Below are 25,820 nucleotides of genomic sequence, written 5' to 3' on the forward strand. Positions count from 1 at the left end.
GTTCTGTCCTTATCCCCGGCCTTCACTGTGCTGCATCCATCCAGGCCTCCTGTTATTCCAACCTTAGAAGTTGTGTGAAATGTCAAGTCTCTTGAAAGGTCTGAGGCCTGACCAGCCAGTGGGGCTAATGAAGGAAAGAGAGGGCAAAGCCATCCACAGGACCGACAGACGATCGCACATTGCCCCTCTCACTGGTACAACAGGAAGGTGTCACTCATGAAATATGGGCCACCCCACACAGGAGTGTGTCCATGCCTACACTAAGAAAACTCCTCCAGGAGGCCAGGCGTCCTGAAAGCCTCTCACTGGGCCACAGTCGTGCTCACCAGGTGGCTGATAGTGGATTGGCCGTGCCTGCAGAGTGGGAAATGGTTTGCATTTCTCTGGGGTTTTTTCAACCTTGGGGAGAAAAAGCTTCCCTTATCTGACTTTGGCCTGAGATGTGAGTAGCACATGGGAGAGAAAGCTCACATCTAGACTCCCAGACCATCCCTAATGCAGTCATATTATCCTGCAGCAGGCCAGCACTGTGCTGGGTGCCAGAAACACAGACTAATCAGACAAAGTGGGTGCAGACGCAGTGAAGGGGACACACAAGCAAGTGTTACAATGGAGAGAAGCACAGGTGATAGGGGAACTCAGAGAAGGACATTGTACTCAACCAGGAGATCAGAGAAGGCTTCCTGGAGGAAGTGATGCCCACCTTGACCTTGAAGGACAAGGACCAGGATTTAGCAACTGTACTGAAGGAGGGACACGCAGAGGGCTAGCCCACCTGGAAGACGCTGATGAGGGCTTGAGGAAAGTTGTCGAAGTTGCTGCGCCGCACTTCTGTGTCCTCGAAGTCATACCTGCCCCCAAAGAGCTGCATGCCCAGGAGGGCGAAGATGACGATGAAGAGGAAGAGCAGCAGCAGCAGGGAGGCGATGGAGCGGATGGAGTTCAGCAGGGACGCCACCAGGTTACTCAGCGACGTCCAATACCTGAAGGAGGAGGAGCCGCAAGCAGGGATGGGACAGACCCTCTCATGGGGCCCAAGAGGTGTGGACAGGCTTAAGGGGAAAGCTCAGGACTGAGGTGACACAGAAGGAGGGGCTGCAAGGCCCTGGATTCGTGGCTGCGTGCCCACTCTCTCCTTCCTCAGAGCACTTTCCTGTTTGTTATTTCACACTCATTCATATGACTATTGATAAATTTTAGGTCCCATCACTGGACGAGAAACTCCGTGAGAGTAAGGACGGCTTCTCTCCTGCACAGCCCCAGTGCCCTGTGCTTAGCACAGTACCCAGCTCACACGGGTGCTGGCTAAGTACTGCAAGTAAATGGACCCAACTCCTCTTCCCTAGCCACCTTGCAAAGGCCCCGATTCTGTGTGTTCCTCCTTCTTTCTTGTTTCCACCCCTTTCCCTACAGCTCTTCCTGTCTGCCTTCCTTCTTCCCATCTTTTCTTTTCTCTTCTTCCTTTCTCTTTTCCACCACCCCTTCTCCCTGCCCTGTCATAGACTGTGGTAAGAAAAGAACAGATAAAGAGTTCGAAGTGGGGAAGTGATTCCTTTTTCACAGAAGGAGGTTATTTCAAGGAGGGAAAAGTCCAGGCAAGGGGCCGCTGGTGAACCTGCACAGATCCCAGACCCCGGGAAATGAGACGAGTATAGACCAGACCAGACCAGGCCATAGTGCCCACGGGGGACCCCAGAGTGCCAGCCGACCCTGGCACTCACTTGGTGATCTTGAAGATCCTCAGGAGGCGGATGCAGCGGAGCACGGAGATGCCTAGGGGCGTCATGGCGCCCACCTCCACCAGCAGGACCTCCAGGATGCCGCTGCATACCACGAAGCAGTCGAAGCGGTTGAAGATGGACATGAAGTACTGGCGCAGGCCCAGCCCGTACATCTTCATCAGCATCTCGATGGTGAAGAGGGACAGCAGCACCCGGTTGGCAATGTCTGCAGGGTTGGTGGCACAGCCCTGGCATCACTCTCCTTCCCTTCTCTCGCCTCCCAGCCTTGGCCTTGGCCGGGCCTCAACCCAGGACACCCCTTCCCTTGTTTCTTTGTTTCCAAGGCACCATGGATTTCTGGGGGGTTGGGGGGCAGGGCCTCATGCTGCCCAGACTGGAGTGAAGTGGCACAATCATGGCACACTGCAGCCTCAAATTCCCAGGATCAAGTGATACTCCACCCCACCGCATGCGCCACCACATCCAGCTAATTTTTTGTATTTTTAGTAGAGACAGGGTTTTGTTCCTGTTGCCCAGGCTGGTCTTGAATTCCTGGGCTCAAGCAATATGCTGGCCTGAGCCTCCCAAAATGCTGGGATTACGGGTGTGAGCCACTGTGCCCAGTGAGTTTTTTAATTAACTTAAAAAGAAACCTGATGACTTTTGCCCATTGATTTCTTGCAAGCTAACTCATATTTAACAGAAAGAGGATCTTATTACTTTTAATTCTACTGAAGTTCATGAAGTCTGCTACTCTCTCATTCCTATACACCTCCGTCCCTCCAGGTAGAGAGGGGTCTCACCACGCACCCGAGGCCAATCCTTCCTCCTTTGCTTTGCCACCTCCCCCTTTTGGGAAGCTACCTGTCTATGATCCTTTTTCTTTCCTATACATTTAAATTCCTCCTTCAAATGGACCCTCCCTTTGCCATTCTTTTTTTTTTTTTTTTTTAGATGGAGTCTCACTTTGTCACCCAGGCTGGAGTGCAATGGCTCCAACTTGGCTCACTGCAACCTCCGCCTCCTGAGTTTAAGCAATTCTCCTGCCTCAGCCTCCCAAGTAGCTGGGACTACAGGCACGTGCCACCACACCTGGCTAATCTTTTTTTCTCTTTTCAGTAGAGATGGGGTTTCACTGTGTTAGCCAGGATGGTTTCAATCTCCTGATCTTGTGATTCACCTGCCTTGGCCTCCCAAAGTGCTGGGATTACAGGCGTGAGCCACCGCACCCAGCCCCTTTGCCATTCTTAAAAGCCCAAGTCGCTCTTCCACAGGAGGCTTACACGCCACCGCTTGTTCTGCTGCCATGTCTCTAGTGATCCCTGAAAAGTCCCAGCATATTTTGCGAGTACTCAACACAACATTGATGGGCGTCGGAAAACAGCCTTTGCCATCACTGCCATTAAGGGTGTGGGCCGAAGATACGCTGACGTGGTGTTGAGCAAAGCAGACATTGACCTCACCAAGAGGGCAGGAGAACTCACTGAGGACGAGGTGGAACGTGTGATCACCATTATGCAGAATCCACGCCAATATAAGATCCCAGACTGGTTCTTGAACAGACAGAAGGATGTAAAGGATAGAAATATAGCCAGGTCCTAGCCAATGGTCTGGACAAGCTCCGTGAAGACCGGGAGCGACTGAAGAAGATTTGGGCCCACAGAGGGCTTCTCCACTTCTGGGGCCTTCATGTCTGAGGCCAGCACACCAAGACCACTGGCCACCGTGGCTGCACCGTGGGTGTGTCCAAGAAGAAATAAGTCTGTAGGCCTTGTCTGTTAATAAATAGTTTATACACCGAAAAAAAAAAAAAGCCCAAGTCTCTCCCATTTTCCCTCTATCTCCTGTCCTCGCTCTCTCTTCCCTCTCACCGTCAAGTTCCCAAAAGAGCTGTCTATATTGCTCTCTTCACTTCAACCCTTGCCCTGCCCCATTTGCTCTTCACCTCATGCTCCCTCACTACTCCACCAACACAATTCCCTCCAGGGGCATCAATCTGCCACATCTAATGCTGATCTAACTCCCAGCTGCACTGGGCACTGTGGCCCATCATCTTGCTTTTTCGAGCATTCCGTCCTTGGCTCCTGTGGTGTCCCATCCTTCTGGGTTTCCTCTACTTCTCTGCATGTTCCTAAGCCTCCTCTACAGGTGCCTTCTTTATATCAGCAAGTATAGGGTCTTCCAGTTCCCCCCACCCCCACCCCACCACTTTGTTTCTGTGTCCTGACTAAAAATCAGAGTGCCTTGACCACTCTGTGCCCTGCAGCTACAGGTTTTTCTCAGCAGGCTTGACCTCAGCCCGGGGCTTTGAACATTCCTAGGCACTAATAAAGTCAATAGGTGTTGCCCCAAACATTGACAGGAACTGGCTGCAGCTCTGAGCCAGATTCCTTAAGTCCTTATATAAAGTCCATGCCCTGACCCTGTGGCTGCGGGTAAGCTGAGGCAGAACACCCCTTCTCTCTTGCTGTCCATCGTGAGGATTGCTGCAGCATTCTGTCGTGAGTTTCTCCAGTAACAGCTTTGGACTGACCACCCTGGCGTTTAGTGCTTCTTTCTTTGGAATCACACCCACCCTTATCTCAGGGCTGTTTGGGATAGTCCTTTGTGAGAATTCCCCTACCACTGCTTTTGGGGCAATTCCAGCTGAGGGTTCAGCAGGATAAAACAGCAGTCATTGAATGCTTGATTTGTACACTCTGCCCTGGGGATCTGGTGTTATCTGAGACCACAGCTTCAGACCAGCCCCACCAATGCCGTTCAGATTTAATTTTTCAACTGAGACCACTCCGCTGAGCTCCTGATCTATTTTTCCATCTGCTTCCTTGACATATCCATTAGGATGTCTCAAAGGCACATCAAACTCACCATGGCCAAGATGAAGCTCATGGACACTGCCCATCCTCCCCCGCTACCCAAAATACTCGGTCATTCACCATTTCCTCAGTAGGTGGCACTACTACCCATTTATCTGCATAGGCTACAAACCTCGAAATCGCCCCTGAGTCCTCTTGGTCGGCAGTGTTCACATCATCTCCACATTTGGTCACTGACAGTGCTTTGACAATGATTGGCACATTCGAGGTGCTCTCAAGAAGACTGGTTGAAATGAATGAATGAATGAATTCATCTGATCTGTAGCCAGTAACTTAGAACTAGCTTGTTTCCTATTTCATTCCCATAGAAAAAGACAGTCTTGTTTTCTATTTGTTTTCCTTCCTTTACCTCTTTCATCACTTTAAACAGTGTCCTTTGCACTGTTCTATCATCTCAGGGTTCCGGAGCTGCCAGCTTCCATTGGTTGTACCTGATGACTCTTCTCAGGGTGGCTCTGTTCTATCATCTCAGGGTTCCGGAGCTGCCAGCTTCCATTGGTTGTACCTGATGACTCTTTCTGAGGGTGGCTCTGTTCCTCTTTGGTTTGCAGGGGTTTTTTGTTAGTTTGTTTTAAATTGTGAGCTCATCTTCAGGAAACACTCTTCCCTGCAGGAATTCTACATGCCTTAGATTAAGAAGAATCCTTAAAGAACGGTTTATGTTTGCTTCTGTTGGGTACCCCAGGGATTTTACTTGTTTGCAAGTTGAATTTTACGTTGCTATCTTAGCTTGGGATCTTTGGACCACAAGAAGTACAGCATATTGGCCCCCATACCCATACAAGGTACTGACAGGATTTTGATTTTTCACTCGAGACATGTTTCCTTTCTCCTTGGGCCTCTAGTGGGAATAAACTTCTGAGCTCGCTCCCTGGCCCAGTGAACTTTTTGCTTCCTTTCCATGGGGGCAGCCTCTCCAGGGCCCTGGCTCTATGCAGGCATGCCAGTTCCATTTCCCACCTCACGCAGGGCCAGGGTCCTGTCGCCAGCCCTGCACGGGCCTTAGGGCTTAACGCCAGCTGCTGCCCATTAGGGTTTAGGCCTAGGTCTAAAACGTCCTTGGAAGTCAGCTCACAAGCCCGCTGCTCCAGCTTTGGGTCACTTCTTTGTTTCTGCCACTCAGACTTCCTTTCCATTCCATGAAACGCCGTTACTATGCCCCATGCAGCATTGTTGCATGTTGTGGTGGGGAGGGCACTTAGTGTGTCCACGGTGTCGTTGGAACCGGCCCTCCTTTCCTCAGATCCCACTCCTCTCCTGGTCCAGAGCTCCGCGCCCAGGGGAATATCTACCACACGAACAAGGCTGACTCATTCACCTGCCATCAAGACTGAGCTTTCCAAAATTCAAGTCAGATCACATCATTTCCTGCTTTTAACTTCTCATTGGCTTTTCGTAGCCTAAGGTATAAAGTCCAACTTTATTAACACAGAAAGCCTGAAAGTGTTTGGATAGATACCTCTGCCCAGATCTCATGTTGAAATGTAATCCCCAGTGCTGGAGCTGGGGCCTGGTGGCAGGGTCAGGGGGGTGTTTGGATTATGGGGAGGGATTCCTCATGAATGGCTTGGGCCGTTTCTTTGGTGGTAAGTGAGCTCACTCTGAGTTCCCCACAAAACCTGTCATTTAAAAGCGTGTGGCACCTCCCCTCCACTCTCTCTCTTGCTCCTGCTTTCACCATGTAACATGCCCGCCCTCCCTTTGCCTTCCTCCATGATTGCAGGCTTCCCGAGGCCACCTTGGAAGCCGAGCAGGTGCCAGCCCATGTTTGCTGTGAAGCCTGCAGAACTGTGAGCCAACGAAACCTCTTTTCTTTATCAATTACCTAGTCTCAGGTAGTTTCTTACAGCAATGCAACAATGGCCTAACACAAGGCCTCCGTGAGCAAACACATCTCTCACTATCTTAGCTTAGGATCCCTACTGCTCTCTTAAACACACATAAAGTTCTGTGGCTTCCTGAATTCACTAAGCTGTTTCCCATCTTCATATCTTTGTACATGCTGTTCCTTCTGCAGGATCCCCTCCTCCCTTTGACCGCCTGGGGCTTGTCTACCAGTCCTCTAAGATCCATAGAGCGCCAGCATCTCTTCCATGATTCTCCTCTTGTTGCTACCTTGTATTTAGCTCTACCGTTGCCCTCCTTGTATTGACTTGGAATTATTTATTTACACTGGTCTCCCCTCTGGCCAAGTAAGCTCCCTGAAGCCAGGAGCAGTGTACTAGTGTTCTCTGCATCCTGAGTTATTTTCCTGCGCCTTACATACCGGACGCACTCAGTAAGTAGCTCGTGAAAGATTGCTGTTTTTGTAGCAGAATGTGAACTTGGGTGCTTAGAGTTCTAAATTACTAGCAATTTTATGTCCAGTGATCTGTGGTTGGAATAATAACACACCCAACCTATTGCTTTTACTGTCCTCGGCGAGTAACAAGGCCAGGAAGAAGAAAGTTGGGTGTGTTGCTCTGCCACTTGAGGCCTCTGTTTTTCCCTTGTGAAAGGAGCAGATTGGGTCATATAATCCAGGACTCACGGTCCATAATTTTTAGAAAATGATGTTGATATCTAATCAACCTCTTCTGTCAAACCTGTGGTGCCATTGGCTGATTCTGGCATCCAGCCACATCTGCCCTCCTCCTGGCTTCAGTCCGTTCCGCCTTACCTTGCAAGTGGGTCAGCCAGAGAGGCTGGTTGTGGTGCTCTGAGGCGATAGACAGGGTGTTGAGGGCAACGATGAGAATCACCAGCCAGTAGAAGACCTTGGACTTCACGATGTCGTGGCACTTCCAGCGAAAGATGCGGTTCCACTGCCTCCAGTGCCGGCTGAGGGAGGGGACAGAGGACGGCGTGCAGTGCTGTGCTGCTCTACACCCTACCTTTCCAAGCTGCCTTCAGACACACTCCAGCCATGTGTAGCCTGACCACCCTCTTCCTCCAGCCACATGAAAGGAGCTCAGGGCCTGAGCTGGAGAGCCAGACTGAGTAAAATCCTCCAGCTTTCACGGAAAAGCAACAGCAGGGCAAACTTCCCAGGCAATGGAATGAGAGGATGCACGCAAAATGCTTAGCCCAAGTGCCCGGCAAGGAGCAGGTGCTCCATGTGGTTTAAGTTTAATCAAAGCAACTCTGGGACACCACATTTCACTCATTATCAAAGGTCACTCTTCAACAAATTAATATCTGGTGGGGGTGTGTGGGGAACTCAGCTTTGAAGTACAGTCTTTTGGGGATGAATTGGCAGCACTTACCAAAATTTAAAATCTATATGCTCTATTTATTGTTTTATTTATTTATTTAGACAGGTCTTGCTAGGTTGCCTAGACTGGACTTGAACTCTTGTGCTCAAGTGATCCTCCCACCTCAGACTCCCAAGGAGCTAGGAGTAGCTATGCCCTGTGACCCAGCAATTCTATTTCTAGAGTTCCCTTGGCAGAAATGGTCATACTCATGCGCAGCTGTTCCCTGCAGCACTGCTTGCATTGCCAAAGAGGGGAAGGATAAATTACGTCGCGATATATTCATCTTGTGGAATATTTTATATCCAAAGATACACAAAAAGAAAGTGACTCTGTTGTGAAAATTGCTCTCAATAGATAATTTTAAGTTAAAAAAGTGTAAGTCACTAGATAATCCTTTAATGGATTATTCTTTAGTGTATATTGTATTCATTTATTTGACAAACATTTGGCAACACCTCCTATGTGCTAAGCACTGTTCTAGTCCCTGCAGTGACAGCAGTTAACATAAACAACCCCATTATGTAAAAAAATCAAAACAAAACCAAAAAAAATCCTGGCACGCATATGTATGTGTGTGTGTGCATGCACAGAGATGAGAGCATAGAAAAGGTCTTCGAGGCGTACACATCTGTTACCATGGTTACCTCTTTGAAGGGCACTGGGGACCTTCCTCTTTTCTTTGATGTATAGCTCTATGGTTTGATCTTTAAAATTATAATTAAGTGTGAATTTATAACAGGAAACAGCCAACCAAACAAACCAACCCTCCTCTTAAGGCAAAGGCAAGAGAGCGCGGCGAGTGTTCTTGACTCCAGCCTACTTCCCGAGGTGCTCCTGGTTTGTTCAGCCTCTGCTGCGCACCTTCCTCTTCCCTCACAGAGGTTTCCAGCATGAACGACCTCACCCAGCTTCTCTCGGATCAGAGGGCAGCCCCGAGCATGCTCACTGCCCTGGAGGCTCCCAGTGTCCTTCTTATGTGCTACATAAATAGGTCATCTGCTCAGGACCCCTCTGATCACACATTCCCTGAGGATCTGGTCCCTGTGGAGGTCCCTCAGAGCAGAAACTGGCCCGGTTTTCTTAAAAAGGCTGCCTTTCTAAAGGATGAGACAAGTGACTCTGAAGCCACTGAGGGGAAGTAACTGGACTCTACCCTTGTGTCTCAGGGTGCTGGGGGTTGGGGGTTTCCTGGGGCGGTGGGCAGATACTCACATGAACTGGATGACTTTGTTCAAGCCCGCAATTTCATACAGGCTCTCCGTATCAGAGCCACCTTCATCCAAAGACAGCTTTCCTGGAGACAGGAGAGAAAGAGCCAGTCAGCCTTCGGGGCCCCTCCATGCTGGACACACCTGGGCTGGGCAACCAAGACAAGGGCCCATTGACCAGAGACATCTGTGACAAGGGGTCCTCAGTAGGCTTGGATTTCTTGGTGCTTTTCAGAGACTGAGAGTCCCAAGTGCTAAAGGGCCCATTTTTTTTTTTTTTTTGAGATGGAGTCCTGCTCCATCATCCAGGCTGGAGTGCAGTGGCGGGATCTTGGCTCGCTGCAAACTCCACCTCCCGGGTTCAAGCGATTCTCCTGTCTCAGCCTCATGAGTAGTTGTGCTTACAGGCAGACGCCACAAAGTCCAGTCCGTTTAGTAGAGATGGGGTTTCACTCTGTTGGTTAGGCTGGTCTCGCACTCCTGACCTCGTGATCTGCACGAGCACAATTGTGCTCGGCCAAAAAGCCCACTTTATCTGCAGCCTCAGAGCCATGAGGAGGGCAGCCTGCACCTTTGGGAAGAGCTCTGGTCACACCTGGATCTTATCATTTTGAGCCATTTTGTTTTAGGCAAGTCACTCACCCTAAAGGGCTAATGTTGGACTGGTTCACTGGGTCTCCCAGGCTTGCTGGGGTTAAAGAAGGTAGTGCTTTCTGTGGAGCCTGCAGGCAAGGTGCAGCTTAGAGGTGGGACTGAGAGGGTGGGGTGAGTACTGACCACGCCTTTGGGCCCAAACCTTCTCTGAAGTCCTCAACATCCATGACCTCGCCCTGCGTGATCCAGCTCATGTAACCCCGAAGGTCCTCATCCAGCTGCTGCTTCTCCCGGAGCTTCTGGAAGGTTCCCCTGGACTTGGCCTTCTCCCGTTCCTTGGTGAATTCCCTGAAATGGGATGGGGATGCCAGGAGGGGAGGAGAAGAAAAAACAGGGCTGGGGAAAGACTGAGCTTCCTGGGGGTAGAGCACATTCTGTGGCTGGAGTGCTGCTTTTTCTGGTCCTGGGGTGTTGCCAGGAGTCCAGGTGCCCCTCAAGGTGGCTAAGGGGCAGCCCCTCTCCCTGCCCGCTCACCTCTCCCACTCTCCAGGAACACCCTGGAGCACTCCCTGTCCCTTCCTCCTTTCTTCCTTCCCATCCATCTCAGTGTCTCCTGCCTTGATTTGGGATTCCCTTTGGACATTAGAGGTTCATGACAAGGCAGTCCATTGCCTAACTGAATCATCCACGGAGCCCCCAATTGTCCACAGCAACCTTTTAAGCTACTTCAGAAATTTAGTGTTGTAGCCCGGGCGCGGTGGCTCACGCCTATAATTCCAGCACTTTGGGAGGCCGAGGCGGGTGGATCACGAGGTCAAGAGATCGAGCCCATCCTGGTCAACAAGGTGAAACCCCGTTTCTACTAAAAATACAAAAATTAGCTGGGGATGGTGGTGCGCGCCTGTAGTCTCAGCTACTCGGGAGGCTGAGGCAGGAGAATTGCTTGAACCCAGGAGGCAGAGGTTGCGGTGAGCTGAGATCGTGCCATTGCACTCCAGTCTGGGTAACAACAGCGAAACTCCGCTTCAAAAAAAAAAGAAAGAAAGAAAGAAAGAAATTTAGTATTGTAAAAGGTCCCGAGGCTCTGCGAGGGATCTTCAGGCCAGCAGAGGGCAGTCCTGAGCCACCAGGCAGGAACCCGTGGGACAGGGAAGACGGCAGCGCGGGTGTGGGCTCTAAGGAGCCGCGCTCAGCGGCCAGGAGGGGTCGGCCCACAGGACAGGTGGAGTCGCCCGGGCCAGGCGGGGTCCAGGCAGGGGCTCGTGACCAGTTTGTGCCACGGACTCTTTGAAAGTCCAGTGAAGCCTATGGATCACTCCTCAGAATAATGTGAAATGCGTAAAATAAAACCATAGCGCGACAGAGACGCCAATTACAGCCAGGCTTCACTTAATGACTGATCTGTGTTCTGAGAAGGGCATCGCTAGGCGACTTCATCTCTGTGTAGACATCGAGTGTACTTACACACACCCAGATGGGAGAGCCCACTACACATCTGGGCTGTGTGGCATAGCCTATGGCTCCTAGGCTACAAAGCTGGACAGCAGGCATACTGTATACAATGCTGCATACTATAGGCAACTGTAAGTATCTGTGGATCTAAACACAGCTAAACATGGAAAAGGTACTGTAAAAATGCGGTACAATCTTAGCGCACCACTGCTGTATCTGCAGCCCGTCATTGAATTGTCATCATGCAGCAGATGACTGTATGTTATAATGTCACTATTAAAATGCAAAAAAATTGGGATGGAGTAGTCCATGTGCTTTTTCATTAACTCATTGACTAGCAAGATCCAGCTGCAGGTCTGATGATCATAATTTCAAAGTATGGCGTGATTAGTGTAAATACTATTCACAATGTGAGGTGACCCGATTTCTAAGAGGACAAGTCACAGGCCCCGCTAATAGCACTGTGCTTTGTTGCGCATGTTTATTACTGAAGGTAACACTAAATTTCAGTTACAGTTGTGAAAAATAAAGATACATGTTTCCTATCCAAGTTCACAGACCCCTGAATTCTATCTACAGACTACCTGGAGGGAAGCTTCTGGAATGGAGTAACACCAAGGGGGAAGAAGGCTGATGGCGACTTCTAGCCTCTCCTCTGTGCTGGGGTGGATGGACGGATGGTAGCAGGACTGTCTCAAAGAGAACAGCTCTCATGAATCGTGCATTAGTAGTTAGTGCTTATTCTGTTCTGAGTACTTTATTTGTATTAACTTATTTAATCTTCAAAGAACCCTATGAGATAGATACTGAAATAATTCTTATTTGACAGACGTGGAAATGAAGGCATGGAGAAGCTAGGTAATTAGGTAAAGGTCACACAGCTGCCTGTGCAGGGATTTAAATGTGGGCATTCTAGCTCCAGAGTCCTTGTCCTTAACCAAAAGCTCCACTGCCTCTTGGTGCCGAGGTGCCACTTGGGCGCCCCTGGGGCCGGGAGGCTGGAGCCTCAGGGGCTTCACTGAGGAGTGTCAAAGCAGAGGGACAGGAAGGGTGAGAATGGGGGAAGACTTGAGGAGGAGGAGAAAGGCAAACTAGAAATTGAGGGGCTCCTGCCTGCATCTCCTCTTTCCTGCTCACCAGGAAGGAAGCACTCTTGCCCCAGCTGAGGTTACAGGGAACCCAGGGTTGAGTCAAGGACCTGACCCACAGCCCCCTGCCCTGCTCCACTCCTTTCTCTCCTCCTCCTCTTCCCCCCCACCCCTCCTGTTTCTTCTTCCTTGTTTCCTTCTCCTTCCTCCTTCTCCTCTCCCTCCTCCTCTTCCTCCCATCCCCCCGGCTGCCTTTCAACTTTCTTACCCGCTCAGGACGCCCAGTACCAGGTTGAGGATGAAGAAGGATCCCAGCAGAATGAGGGTGACAAAATAGATCCAGGGCCACTCATTGCCAATGGCATCATTGACCTGGTGGGGCAGGGGTGTGATCCTCTGAGTTGAGGACTTGGCTCCCCTTCCCCAAGTCTGCTCATGAAGACTCCACCCAACCCTGGGGGACAAGGAGAGAAGCCATTCGGGGACAGTGACAGGACTTTTTTTCCCCAGCCTGAGGACTAGTCAGGAAGGACTTTTCCAGCCTGAGGACTAGGATATGGTCTGGAAGCATCTCTCCAGGGAGACCTTGCTGGCTGCCCACCTGGCTGGGCCAAGACTGACCCATTTTCCCTCCGACCAAGAGTGTCTCCTACCTGCCTCTCTCACTTGACCTCTCTCATGGACTCTATCTCCAGTTGATTTATTTAAAGCCAAGATTTTTTCAAATGAACAACCTCCGTGACCCTGGACAAGTCACCTAACATCTCTGAGCATTATTCCCATCTGTCTCACAGCGAGAATGACATGGGCTCTCTCTCCTCACAGGCTTGAAACAGAGGTGAAATCATACACGTGACAGTCCTTTGACATTTTAAATAATTTGCTCCCCAATACACACTTACAGTAAATATTTATACTAATCCTTTATATTTGCAAAGCATTTGACACTTTTACAATTTTCCTCTCATAGGCAGCATGTATTGTGGTTAATTCCAGATTGGAACCAGGGGATCAGAGTTTGATTCTTGGCTCTGTTGCTAAGTTCTTAACTATGGGCAACTTACTTTAGTCTCTCTGAGCCTCAGTTTCCTTATCTGTAAAATGGGAGCAATGTCTTCCATCATTGAAGGATGAAATAAGAAAGCTCTTAACAAACACCAAATAAATACTATACTCCAACAAAGAAACTCTTATACATTGTTGACTGTGTGGCAGGCACTGTTGTAATTCAGTTAATCCTCCCACTAACTCTGATATGGACAGTATTATTATCCTTATTTTATGGTGGAGGAAACTAGTATCTAATAATACTTATATGAGAAAGGAGTCTTGCAGAGGCAGAGAAAAAGACTCAAAAGGCCCTTCATTCCTCAAAAGGTCTGAAATTTGAAGCCATCAGAACTGAGTCACTCACAGCCAGGTTTTTCCTGGTTTCCATTCTTCACCTGCCCCTTGGATCCTGCACAGACATACTGTCTCATGAGGACTTCCCCACAGGATGCTGGGGCACATACCTGGGAACAAGAAGGGGCCTCACATCCTGTATAGCTTCCCCAGGGAGGAGCAAGAGGGAGATGGCCTCCTGTGTGGACTGGCAAGCCCTCCCTGCCCACTCCCTTGCAAGCCTGTGGATGAAGGGAGGCGGTTCTAGCAGGTACAAGCCCAGACCTACCCAGTAAAGGACATCAGTCCATCCCTCCATGGTGATGCACTGGTACACGGTGAGCATGGAGAAGCCGAAGTTGTCAAAGTGGGTGATGCCGTGGTTGGGCCCTGGCCAGCCGCCTCGGCACTCACTGCCGTTGATGGTGCAGCGGCGCCCTGAGCCCGTCCTGGCGCAGGGTGATGGCTCCTCATTCTCCACCGTGGCCACGATATCTGGAGGCAGAAGGCAGATCGCGCGTCAGACAAAAGTAGTAGGTGGGTGGTGACAGTAGGAAAGGTGTCAGGAGCAGTCTGAGAGAATTGATCGTAGTCTAAAAACACTGCTGAAAATGCGAAAGACAGCTTCTCACGGAGCAGATGGTGACAGTGAAGAGGAATGCCTAGGGCTGAGGATGGCTACAGGCAGCGGGAATTATGTCTTGGGCCCGCAGGCCTCATGGCAGGGTCTGCTTCTAGGATTAATTGTCCTATGCAGTGCAACCCACGAAAGAGGAGTAATCTGAGTGTCATTTGTCCCCGTAGAACTTTAAAAAAGGAGGCAGCTGCCTGGCTAGAGTGGAGCTGGAGGTGGAGGGTTCACATGTTCTGACTTGAGAGTTCTGTCTGGAAGGTGAAATTGGAGAAGCTCCAGCAGTACTGCGCTGGGCTGTACAAGACACCCAGCTGATGGGGCAGGGGTCTGCACTCGGGAAGTTCCCGCCAGGCCTGAGCCTGCCCTCCCCTTTGTTCCCCTGGATGGTGCTTTCTTGTCTCGAAAATCCTGCACTTCTGATGACATCCTGCATCCCCTTTTATCTTAGGATGTTTTACAGTCTCCTTTTGTGTTCAGAGATTAGATTGGCTCAGCAGAACTGGAACACTCCGCCTTACCCATATTTGCTGTGCAGGCTCAATGCTCTGAAGATGGAGAGGAGAGGACACTGATGGTCTCCAGGGGGCCCTGATCCCATGAAGTCAGAAGCCCCGATCCGAGAGAGGCTTTTGAGCACTGCTGCTCAGCATTTCTTAAGATCTCACGAGAACACCAGTGAGACCTTCAAATTCGGGTTGAAGGTGTGATTGAATGTCCCCTCGTATCCATCCTGATCATGCTTATTATAGGATGTAGATTGTGGTGGTGATGGGAAGAGGCTGAAATAGGAGGGTCTAGGAATGTAACCCCTGAAAGCTGGATCAGAGTTTACTCTCATGAATTGGGCTTGGGACTGGCGTTGACTGTCTCTCTGTTGTCAGTGGGCATGAGGAGGTGAGTCAAGTCTCCTAAGACGCTGAAGGTCAAGGAGAGTTATTCTGGTAAGTTCGATGCTCAGGCTCAAGGAGGAGGCTAAGTCCCAGTGAGCTGCTGGCAGGGTAGAGCAGCCAGTCTCAGAGTGGGACTCACTCTTTCAGGATGTCGGCCTGACCAAAACGATTTTCACAATACTGTTAAGATGGGAGTTGCCCATCTGTCTCCCAGTCTCTGAACAATGTAGACTGTTATTTCCCAGAGGCTGCATGGATGTGATGTGATGTGGCAGCACACACACGCAGAAGGTGATGAGAATCCAGCAGCCTCTATCAAGCAAGGCATTGAAGAGATTTACAAAAAATGTGCAATAGTGTCACCACTCTTCTCACCAAATATTACTGGTTTTGGAAAATCTACTTATTTGTTATTAGAAATATACTATTTATGTTCTCATGTCATGAGTTTCTTACTGTTCTTTAAAACTGAATTAATAAATTAATATCATGACATGCTCCTCGGTTTTCATTTCTCATTCCATGAATATCAGCAGATCAGACCTATATCAACAAGAGCTCTCTGAGGTCCTCAGTAATTCATAAGAGTGAAAAAGGGTCCTCAAGATGGAAAGTCTGAGAAATGCTGGTTCAGCTCAAGTATATCTTCAACGTAGGTTATTTTTGGAAACCCAACAAATGATCCCCTTTGGCTCTTGGGTGTTTTTTCTGAGGTCCCATTCAGCCCCTATTCTGGGTGCCTGCTCTGAGGGGCAGCTCAGACTGAAGCTAAAACTGCAACAGGAGAAAGTTTACATAGAAATTCAGACTTATCCCATGCCCATGTCTCTATCTACCACTGGCCCAGAGAGACTGGAAGGTACCACATTGCACGTGGGTGTTTCAGAACAAGCCGTGGCCCAGACCCCTGCTCACTTTCTTTGCTCACTGACTCAGCAGAGCTGTCCTTCCTCCAAGTCCCCCTTATCCAGGAGAAACCCATTCCCAAGGTCAACAGGTGTGGTTGGCAATGGCCGACCCCTGGGCTCCCTCACCAGCTGTCCTAGGCCCTCTCCCACAGCCCCACTTTCCCTGGGAGCTCACCTGTGCCAGTGAAGTAGCAGGTTTTGTGCATCTTGCCCTTGAAGAGCTCCAGCCCGATGATGGCATAGATGATGACCATGAAGAGGACCAGCAGGGCAATGTGGAATAGGGGGAGCATAGCCTTGAAAATGGAGTTCAGGACCACTTGCAGGCCTGCAGAGGTGAGCAGGGAGGGGAAGACGGGTCACCTCCCCCACACTTGGTCTCACGGCCCTCCCTCCCCATAAATCTTGGGAAGCCTCTGGGATGTCAAGGTAGGAAGGGGACCCAGAACTGGGGACAAGGGAACAGGAAGGAAAAGGAGAAAGGGGTCTGCAGGAACACTGCCACCCACTGGGCACCCCCGACACCAGTCGGAGAGGTCTGAGCACTCGGAAGGCTCTGAGAGCCTTAACATCCAAGCCGGCTCCTTTGCTGCTCATTGGGGCTGTGTTGCTTTGGATGACGTTAACCTGTTCCAGAATCACGGTGAAGACCCTAGAGTGGAGAAGAGGGAGAGAAGCAGTCCAGGGGTTGGAAAAGCCACTGCCCTGGTGGTCTGGGGCCCTGTGTTCTGTCCATGCTGGGGCACCTGTGGAAAGGCCTAGGGGAGAGACAGCAAATACGGTTCACCAACTGCTAACTAATGATCTGGTCATGCTTATCTGGGGAATTTCATTTAAAAGGATTCTGACATCAAGTTCCTATTCAGTGAAAAGAGTACTGTTCTCCACTTGTGAGGTCTACTTTGGGTGCCGAATGGGGTCGAGGTATGTGTGCCACAGGTGCAGTCGCTGGCCATGGGGCTGAGCACCCCCCACCTGGGCTGGAGGTTACCTGTACCACACTCAGGGGTGACCCAGAGAAGAAAATCCACAGCAAGTTCTCCCTCTGCGCTTTTCCTCCCGTGTGCACTTTTTGATAATGCCCTTTATTTTCTTTCCTACTGGCCTCCTCTTCCTCTTAATTTGCTCGAATTTCCGTTATCCTTTGAAGTCTATCTCAAATTCCTTCACCTCCGAATCCTCCTGACAGAAGACCTCAGGGACACATTGCGTATGAGACAACGATGCAGTGTGAGGTATTGCTTTCTGCATTCTAGTGCTGGCTTCCAACCGGGGCAGCCTGTTAAAGGCAGAGGCCGATTCACAGAATTCTTCTGTTTTCTCCACTTAGCCAAAAGCAGCACTGGACGGTTGGCGGGTAACCAACACTATCCTTACAGAACCGAAGGCCGCATTTGCAGCCTCTGGAGCCCAGACTGCTTTGGGCTTGAATCCCAGCACTGCCACCAGTTACCTGTGTGACCTTGGACAAGTTGCTTGACTTTTCTGTTCTTTAGCTTCCTCATTCATGAAATGAGGAAAAACAGGATTATGGGGAGAATTAAATGAGATGGTATGTGTAAGCACATATTAGGTGCTTCATAACGCTATTGTTATCATTACATGGTAGTCACTCATGGTAATGCTGTGGGTAGAGTCACGTTCCCTCCAAATTCATGTGCTGAAGCCCTAACCCCCAGCACCTCAGAAGGCGGTTGTATTTGGAGACACTGTGTTGGAACAGGCTCTAAGATGAAACGAGGTTGTCTCGTTTCATCCCATTTGCCATGTCTCCTTGTGAGAAGAGGAACTCTAGACACACAAAGAGACGTGAAGGATGCGCACGCATAGAGGAGAGACCGTGTGAACCCAATCCTGCCTGCACCTCGCCCTTAAACTTCCAGCTCCAGAACTGCGAGAATTGGATTCCTGCTGCTTCGGCTTCCCAACCTGTGGAGTGTTATTGTGGCAGCCCTAGCAAACTAATACAGGCTAATAAGTGTCCGTTTCTGTGAACCCAAATAACAGGCACTCAGCATCGTCTGTGGAAGAAACTAATAAACGACAGAGGCTGAGAAACTTAGGAGCATCCAGAAACTGCTGGCCAGTGGAACCACCCATATCATTTCCCAATGTGTGTGATGGGAGAAGGATAATGGAATTTACAGCATCTAGCCAGGGAAGGAGATTGGGACTGGCGAGCAGGGTGAGGGCGATGGTCCCTGTTCCACCAACATGGACAGCACCTTTGCCGGACCGACCTCTAACAGAGGCTGCTCTGTGGAGAGGTTAGCATGACTCTGGAGTCCCACCCCACTTCTAAGATGCTGATGGTGGTGGCAGTGGGCACAGAGTCCTCAGAGAGGGACTGACCTCCAGTCCCCCACACCCAGCTCTCACCCCAGGAAGACAATGGTGAAGTCCAGCACATTCCAGCCGCTGCGCAGATAAGCGTCCTGGTGGAATAAGAAACCGTAGGCAATGATCTTCATGGCGGCTTCAATTGAGAAGACGATGAGGAAGAAATACTCCAGCTTCTCCTGTGGGGGCAAACGCAGTCGCAGCTTGCCTCTGTGCTCTCTTCCTGGCAGCCACGCTGGGGTCCCTGCTGTTGCTTAGGCATGCCTGCCTCAGGACATTTGTACTTGCTGGGATGCTCACCCCCTTCACCGCTACACAACCACACATTCCCACTGGGTCTTTACTCAAAATTCCTTCACTGAGGCCTTCTCTGGCCATCAAGTGTAATGCGAGCCATCTCCAGCATTTCATGTTCCTCTGCTCTGCTTAACTTGGTCTTCTTAGCACTTGCCCTTAGCTTAAATACCATATATATAAAATATATTATATGATAATAATAAATATCTATAAAATATATTATATAGAGAGTCTTGTTCATTATCTCTTTTCCCCACTAGAATATAAACTCCATGAAGCATGGGGATTTTTTTTTTTAAGACAGGGTTTCACCGTGTTGGTCAGGCTGGTCTTGAACTCCCAACCTCAGGTGATCCACCCGCCTTGGCCTCCAAAGTGCTTGGATTACAGGCGTGAGCCACCGTGCCCAGCCGAAGCATGGGGATTTTTGTCCATTTTTTCCATTACTTGACTTCCAGGGATTAGAACTGCTTGAATAAATGAAGGATTTGAGGTTCCCAAAATGACAGTCTCCAGGGGGTTTCTGGTTGGGGCACCTTTCTTCTCCAATCGTCCAGGGGATGGACGGTAGGAGATGGGGGTGGATCTCCCAGGACTCCCGATGCTGTCCCTTCCTGGGCAGCATTGCTCTCTAATTCATTTTCCCTTCAGGTTCCCTGCCTGTCTCAGCTCAGCTGCCCTCACATCGGCTTCCTTTAGGCAGTCCCTTAAGGGCATGACACTATTAGCAGGGTGAGTGGAGTGTGGGGTTCACTGTATCAGGGTAGCACTGGTAAGAGGCTGAGGTTTCGGCTCAGCCCCACCTGCAAAAGGCCTTGCCAACACTCCAGGCCCTGTCCTTGTAGCCTGATCCTCCGAGTTACCCTATCCTTGGCCACGTCACCCTTCCCACTCTTCTAGGCCCAGGCGAGAGCTATTTCTAACTGAGAAAGCAGGTCTGTCTTGTCAGAACTCCAGGCTGAAACTGCTCTCCTTGCAGCCATCTGAACCCTAGCTTGGCAGCTTCTAAGAGCTCTGGTCCTCAGGTCTCCCCAGCCAAGCAAAGCCTCCCGAGGAGCGCTGACCAAGCCCGCTGCCTAGGTGAGGCTGCAGCACGACTCAGCTCCAGGAGGTGTGTGTGTATATACAGATCCATCCTGATTGGTGCTCCCTGGAGCCACACAACAAAGGGGTCTGTACCCCCACATCCCAGCCCCCATCACCATTAGTCTCCAGTGTGCTCACACCCCTGGAAGCATGTCCTGGGACAAGGGGCCCTCCCCATCAGCACACTGTGGAGGCAAGGAAAAACAGGCCCTGAAATAGTTGCAGTGTTCACAGGCTGGGCAGCCAGCCATGACGACCAGAGCACTGCCTGCACCTGCCACTGCCTGTCTGGCCGCAGCCTGGCTCAGAAAGAGCTTGTCAGGGGCTGTGGGCTTCAGATGAGGTCACTCAGTTTCCTCAGCCTGTCAGCTCCAAGGCCTGCCTCTTTCCACCATACTCCCTCCAGTCCAACCCTGGAGTGCCTAGAATTAAAACTCAGTACCATACAATCCCTCTGTGTGCGCACAGCATGAGCCCTTGTTCCGGAGGACAGGGAAGAGGGATATGTCCACTCTTGCATCATAGGAACAGTGTCATCAATGTCACACTGAGTTGGCCGACAGCCTCTGCAGCCTGGGCTCAGTCATCCATGGAAAAATGAGGGATAGTCATTCCACAGATATTTATTAAGCTCCAGACTGGATGCCCTGGGTAAGACCTGGCTGTCTCCCCAAGAGCAAAGTCATCCCAATTTCCTGTGACACCCCCTAGAGTCCACCATGGGCAGGTGGGAGGCAGTAGATGTATGGTGTGGTGGTTTTCACCAGCTCTGCTGCCTTGGGCAAGTTCCTAAGCCTCTGTGAACCTCTGTTTCCTCATCTGTAAAACTGAGATAATGAGAGCTAGCTGGAGGAGTCTTGGTGAGAATTAAATGGCACCTTGTAAGCAAGCGTCTGCCCTTGCCTGGCATGCACCAAATGCCGAACGCATCACAGGTACTCTTACGAGACACCTGGGCTCTTGGTGAAGGTCTGTTTTCTGCCTACACTGTGTTCTATTGGTTTCCATTATGTTCTATTGGTTTTCACGGAGCTGTTGTTGTCATGTCTGTGAGCAGCCACCAGGGCTTGGCTGTGATCCACCTTACGCTCAACAGGTTGGAAACGAAACTCCTCGTCCTGATAGAGCTGCTCTTCCTCCTGTGTCCCTGTCTCAGCCAAAGGCACTCAGTGGCCTAAGCCAGAAACCCTCAGGGTCTTTCTGGACTCCTCCTCCCTCTTGCTCTGCCTGGGTCCCAGTGTCCAGCAGATCTGGCCATTCCAGCCCCACCGCCTCCTGCAACCAGCCCCCGCCTCTTCGACTGTCCCCGCCGTTGCTTGCTCTTCCCTGTCTGCAGTGATCCACGGCCATCCACATGTCCTCCCCAAGCCCTTTTCCATACAGACCTGGCCGCTGCCTTGCCTGCAAGTCTTCAATGATTCCACAACACTTACCAGAAGAATCCAAATGCTTCCCGTGGCATGCAAGGTCCTCCATAACATGACCCCTGCTCATCCCTCTGGCCTTCCCACTGGCCTGCTGGTCACCCTGTTACTCACATGGAATGACTTGCAGGTCCCCTAGCTCTCCAGCTCTACCAGCTTTCACCTTTGCTTACCCCGGCCCCTCTGCCTAGAATGTCTCTGAGGCCCACTGCCCAAGTAGACCCCTTGCCTGTTACAACCCTCTGACCCCCTACCCCCGACAGGGAGCACCTGCTCTGTGTCCTCACCATCCTGTGACCCTCGGCTGCTCTTTGCTGCCTCTGCCAGACCACAGCCTCCTTGAGACCATGTCATTCTCAGATGTGTTCCTAACTGTGGGGAATCTCCATGGCTTCTCCCCCCCAAGAAGAGGAGAGAGGTGACACTCCCCCATCAGTAATAGCATTTGGGTATGAGGGCCAGGGTCACTCTCTAAAGAAGTCTTCTCATAATTGCAGCTGGTGGTGGGTGAGGGGAGGTTGTATGGCTTGAAAAGTTCCCCCCAGCTGGTGATTCTGACACCCCTTCTCCGGGGGCCTATGTTCCCCTGACACAGCTGAGAATATTTCCAGCTCAGGGCCTTTGCCCTTGCTGTTCTCTCTGCCTGGAATGCTCTTCCCCAGGTATCCACATGACTCACTTTCTTCTTTCTTTCAGGTCCCAGCTGGAATGTCACCTTATCACTGAGGCCTTCGTGGTCCTCACTGCCTGCACTGTCTATCTTCTTAGCCTGATGTACTTTTCTTTGCAGCTGTTCTCAGAACCTGACTCAGTATGTATTTGTTAATTCATTTGACCCGTCTTCCTGACCTAAATATAACGTCCATGAGAGCAGGGACAGCTCTGCTCACTGCCGGGTCAACGGAGTCTGGAACAGCGTCTGAAAGTGCTGTGATGGAATGAATGAACCAGGGTCCCAGGGCTCTGCTGCTGGAGGTTCAGGCTGCTGGCAGGTACGGCCGCACACTGTCGCTATCACTCTGAGATGTGGTCAGTGTAGGCATTGAGTAAGCTTTGGAAAATTCTGTGGCAATCTGCAGTCACTTCCATGCATGCGGGTGGACTATAGACCAATCTGGGTTTGTCAAAGTCACATGGTGAGTCCCAGCTGGCACACACTGTGAAGAGTTTCCATGCGGTAGTACCATGTATCAGGCCATGATGGAGTAGAAATTTAAAATGAGAAACTGCAAGACGCAGTATCTCACGCCTGTAATCCCAGCACTTTGGGAGGCTGAGGCGGGCAGATCACAAGGTCAGGAGTTTGAGACCACCTTTGCCAATACGGTGAAACCCTGTCTCTACTAAAAATAAAAAAGAACAAAAAATTTAAAAATCAGCCAGATGTGGTGGTGGGCTCCTGCAGTCCCAGCTACTCAGGAGGCTGAGTCAGGAGAATTGCTTGTACCCAGGAGGCAGAGGTTGCAGTGAGTTAAGATCATGCCACTGCACTCCAGCCTGGGCGAGAGAGCCAGATTCCATCTTAAAAAAACACAAAAACAAAAACAACAACAAAAACCCCTCATAGTAAAAACAACCAACTGTGGTCTTTCCCCACAGATCATCTGAGAAGCTCTGCCCCGGAATGCATCGTCCTATCTGGCACCCAGGAGGCTCTCAAGCAACGTTTGTTGAATAAATGAACAATGGAAAGTCACAATCTCTGCTCACCTTCAAACCAGGTGCAGCCTTGGGATCTGCATTCCTAAGAAGAGACACTGGACCTCAGGCTCTGACCCCAGAGCCGGGGAGCAGTGCCTGTCCCTGACCTCCTGACCTCTGAGCTCAGGGGAGGACAGTGAGCCTGCGGACTTTAGGAGGTAACAGCTCCCTTACCTCAGCCCCTAACAAAGACCTTTGTTACCAAATGTCCCCTTCAAGGGAATTCTCGTCCTTCCCTCATAGACAAGCCTCTAACTGGTGCTCCTTGGGGCCACACTTAGCTGGAGGTTGGCACCCCTGATGCACAGGCCTCGCACTTGCTCCCAGGGACATTGGAGACAGGCACTCCCAGAATCTTGGGCTTAGAAAAACAGGGCTGCAATCACCTTACCCTCCCACTGCCTCTATTTCTAGGCTGGGTCTGCTATCTCCAAGGGTCAGCCAGTCCTGAACGCTTCTCCTCCCCTGGCCTGCATGTGGTTTTGTGGGAAAATGTTGAGAACTGGTTGGGCTTCCCTCCAAAGGCATCTGCCTAGTGCCAGTCTTCCTGTCTGGGACCACAGAAGCAGCAGCTTCTGCACCTTCTTCCCCTGCAATCCTTCCCCTAGCACAGTGGCCTGGACAGGACTCCAGGCTCCCGGGTTCCCTATGCCCCACCCCCTGGAGGGTTCTGTGGTCTACAGAGCCCACCGAAAGGACCTTACTGGACTGGCCTGGGGAGGGGCTGGCAGAGGCGGCAAGGTGGCTGCAGTGGAAGGGCTCCCTGGGAAGGTGCTCTACTAACACATGACTGCCTGTCACCTGGGCTTGAAAGTCTCCTTCCTTAGGGTCAAGGCAGGGTTACCTGCTCAGGCACAAATCTCACTGGAGCAGGGAGGCATTGGACTCTTATTTGTTGTTAACTCTTTAAGGCACATGTGCTGCAAGGAGCAAGGTAGATTTGGGGGAGAGGGAGGGAGCCCAGGGGGCTTGCAGGGAGCTTAGGCTGGGGTGGAGGCCAGACATCCTCAAGTATCCCCTCCCTCTTAGCGACCTCACAGGAATCTCTCTATGCAGGCTGGGCAGGTGCTACTATTACAAGACAGTTTTACAATATTCATGATTGCTTTCCTCCTGGATTCCCCCACTTTCTTGCACCCTTGCAAGCTGACAGCAGGCCTGGGCCCCCTTGCTTCAGGACGGGTTTGTGGCAGAGTCCCAGGTTTTTGTTTTCCAAAGCCTGAGAATCCCCACAGCATTGGGAGGCCTCAAGGTAGAGCTCACAGTTTGAAGGTGTGGCAGGATCTGGGAGGAGGCCCTGGGGCCCCCAAATCGAGGACGCAGCCTTGATTCCTGACTTAAGAAGGGTGCAGGGGACCTGTGACCCTGTCACCTGTGCACTGCCTGAGACCCAGGGCCTGGGCACATCCCCAGGCAGGTGGGAAAACTGAAAGCACCAGAATAGCTGCAATTATCCCTCTCCATCCCAGATGGATATTTGCTTAGGATCCACGGAAAGTTGGTTCACAGGAAAAAACACGTCATCTCTTGCAACCTCAGTTGTGGATGGACGTTCGGTCCTGCTGTACCGTTTTTCCTGTTTCTCAGAGGAGGGAAGTGAAGAGGGGAATGGAGGTGCCTGCCAAAGGCTAGGAGGCCCTGTCTGCCTGACGCGACTGAAGCCACAGTGTGTCTGGTAGGCCGGCCTGATGTGTTGACCCCTATGGCCACGCCGCACACTGGGTGTCCAGCATTCTGGCGTCTCCACGACCACCTCAGCCTCCAGGTTTGGAAGATGACCCACTGAGGAGTGAGGGAAGTGGCTATGTTTAGCCCAATGAATGCTCACCCAAATAGATACAGCTGGAATGGCTCTCCCTTGCCATCCCACCTGCCTCACAGGGGTCTCATCTTCCTCTTCCATTTCCCCCTTCCCTTCCCTGCACAGCACTTCCCTCACCAGAGAAGTGAGCTCCCCCAGATCTGGGCAGGCCAGGCACACCAGGGCTGACTAGACAGAGGAACAGTGGGGCTGAGGGTGCCAGGAGGGGTCTGTACACGCAGGGCGAAGGGGGCTGAGAGAGGAAGGGAGGCCAGTGCTGTCCTGGGTAACGACGATGGTAACAGGTCGGCTTCAGCCAGCACCCGCTTGCTCGCCAGGCCCTATTCTGGCCACATGCATACATTTAAACCTTACCGAAACCTTATAAGGTACTTTTGTTTCTGTTGTTTTTGGCTTTTCAAGTTTTTATTTGTAGACATTTTTGTATTAAAAAGAAAAATAGTCATCACAGATTACAAAGGGCTGAGGTAGGAGTAGAATGAATGCACACTTTGCCCAGAAAGCAGATACTCTCAATAGCGTTAATGTCATAATACAAGCTCGTCCAAGCATTTTACATTCCTTTTTTTAAAATGTCCTTTTAAATGTGATGTTCTAGCACATAGGAAAGATCACATACTACGAGTGTAAAATGGAAATTTCTCCACAAAGCCAGATAAGCTTTCCTCTCCGCTGAGAAACGGGCTATGTCAGAAGTTCTTAAAAGTTCTTATCTTCTCTGCCATGAACATGGCTGAAGTGGGGGAGGCTGGGGCCAGGGGAAAATCCAGGGACCCTTCCACACAGGGGGTCCTCTGGGGTTCCATCCAGGAGGGTGTCAGATAACCCAGATCACTCTACTCAGGCTTTTGGCAAAAAACAACCCTCACCCTCTTCCTCGATTCCAGGGCCCTCTGAGCTGTATCTTTTGTAAAATCAATTATCAGGAAAGGGGGGAAAAAAGAGCTAGGATGGAACAAAACTAAAACCTTTAGCAACTTTGACATAGGGGCTCAGCACCTCTACCCGAGCCGCAGGGGTTCCGGCTGGGGCAGGGCCAGGTGATCCTTCTCTACTGGTAATGCATCTGCTCCCTGGTGCAGGAGAGGGTGAGAGAGACCTGTGCCTTTCAGGGCTGAGGCACACAGACTTTCAGATGTCTGATGCCCAGAGGTTGTGCT

The 25,820-nt window shown here is 50.8% G+C and overlaps 1 protein-coding gene and 1 pseudogene across 4 annotated transcripts in view; one reads left to right on the forward strand and one right to left on the reverse strand.

The window, feature by feature from the left end:
• The window catches only part of CACNA1S (calcium voltage-gated channel subunit alpha1 S), a 78,734-nt gene that overhangs the window by 40,350 nt on the left and 12,564 nt on the right, over positions 1–25,820 (reverse strand). For 2 of the 4 annotated variants that reach the window (XM_035280466.3, XM_035280465.3), the window contains exons 3-12: positions 18,370–18,509; positions 16,500–16,642; positions 16,166–16,318; positions 13,848–14,053; positions 12,444–12,547; positions 9,838–9,983; positions 9,046–9,127; positions 7,257–7,417; positions 1,722–1,947; positions 776–983 (exon numbers count right to left, since the gene is read on the reverse strand). In XM_035280466.3, coding sequence (XP_035136357.3) covers positions 776–983; positions 1,722–1,947; positions 7,257–7,417; positions 9,046–9,127; positions 9,838–9,983; positions 12,444–12,547; positions 13,848–14,053; positions 16,166–16,318; positions 16,500–16,642; positions 18,370–18,509 — 1,569 coding nt within the window. Of the gene's footprint in view, positions 1–775; positions 984–1,721; positions 1,948–7,256; positions 7,418–9,045; positions 9,128–9,837; positions 9,984–12,443; positions 12,630–13,847; positions 14,054–16,165; positions 16,319–16,499; positions 16,643–18,369; positions 18,510–25,820 lie in introns of all 4 variants that reach the window. The other 2 variants (XM_078356785.1, XM_078356784.1) reach the window with 1 other exon arrangement.
• Positions 2,984–3,534, forward strand: LOC100393978 (small ribosomal subunit protein uS13 pseudogene; annotated as a pseudogene).

This window comes from Callithrix jacchus, chromosome 19 (genome assembly GCF_049354715.1).
Source record: "Callithrix jacchus isolate 240 chromosome 19, calJac240_pri, whole genome shotgun sequence".
Lineage (NCBI taxonomy): Eukaryota > Metazoa > Chordata > Mammalia > Primates > Cebidae > Callithrix > Callithrix jacchus.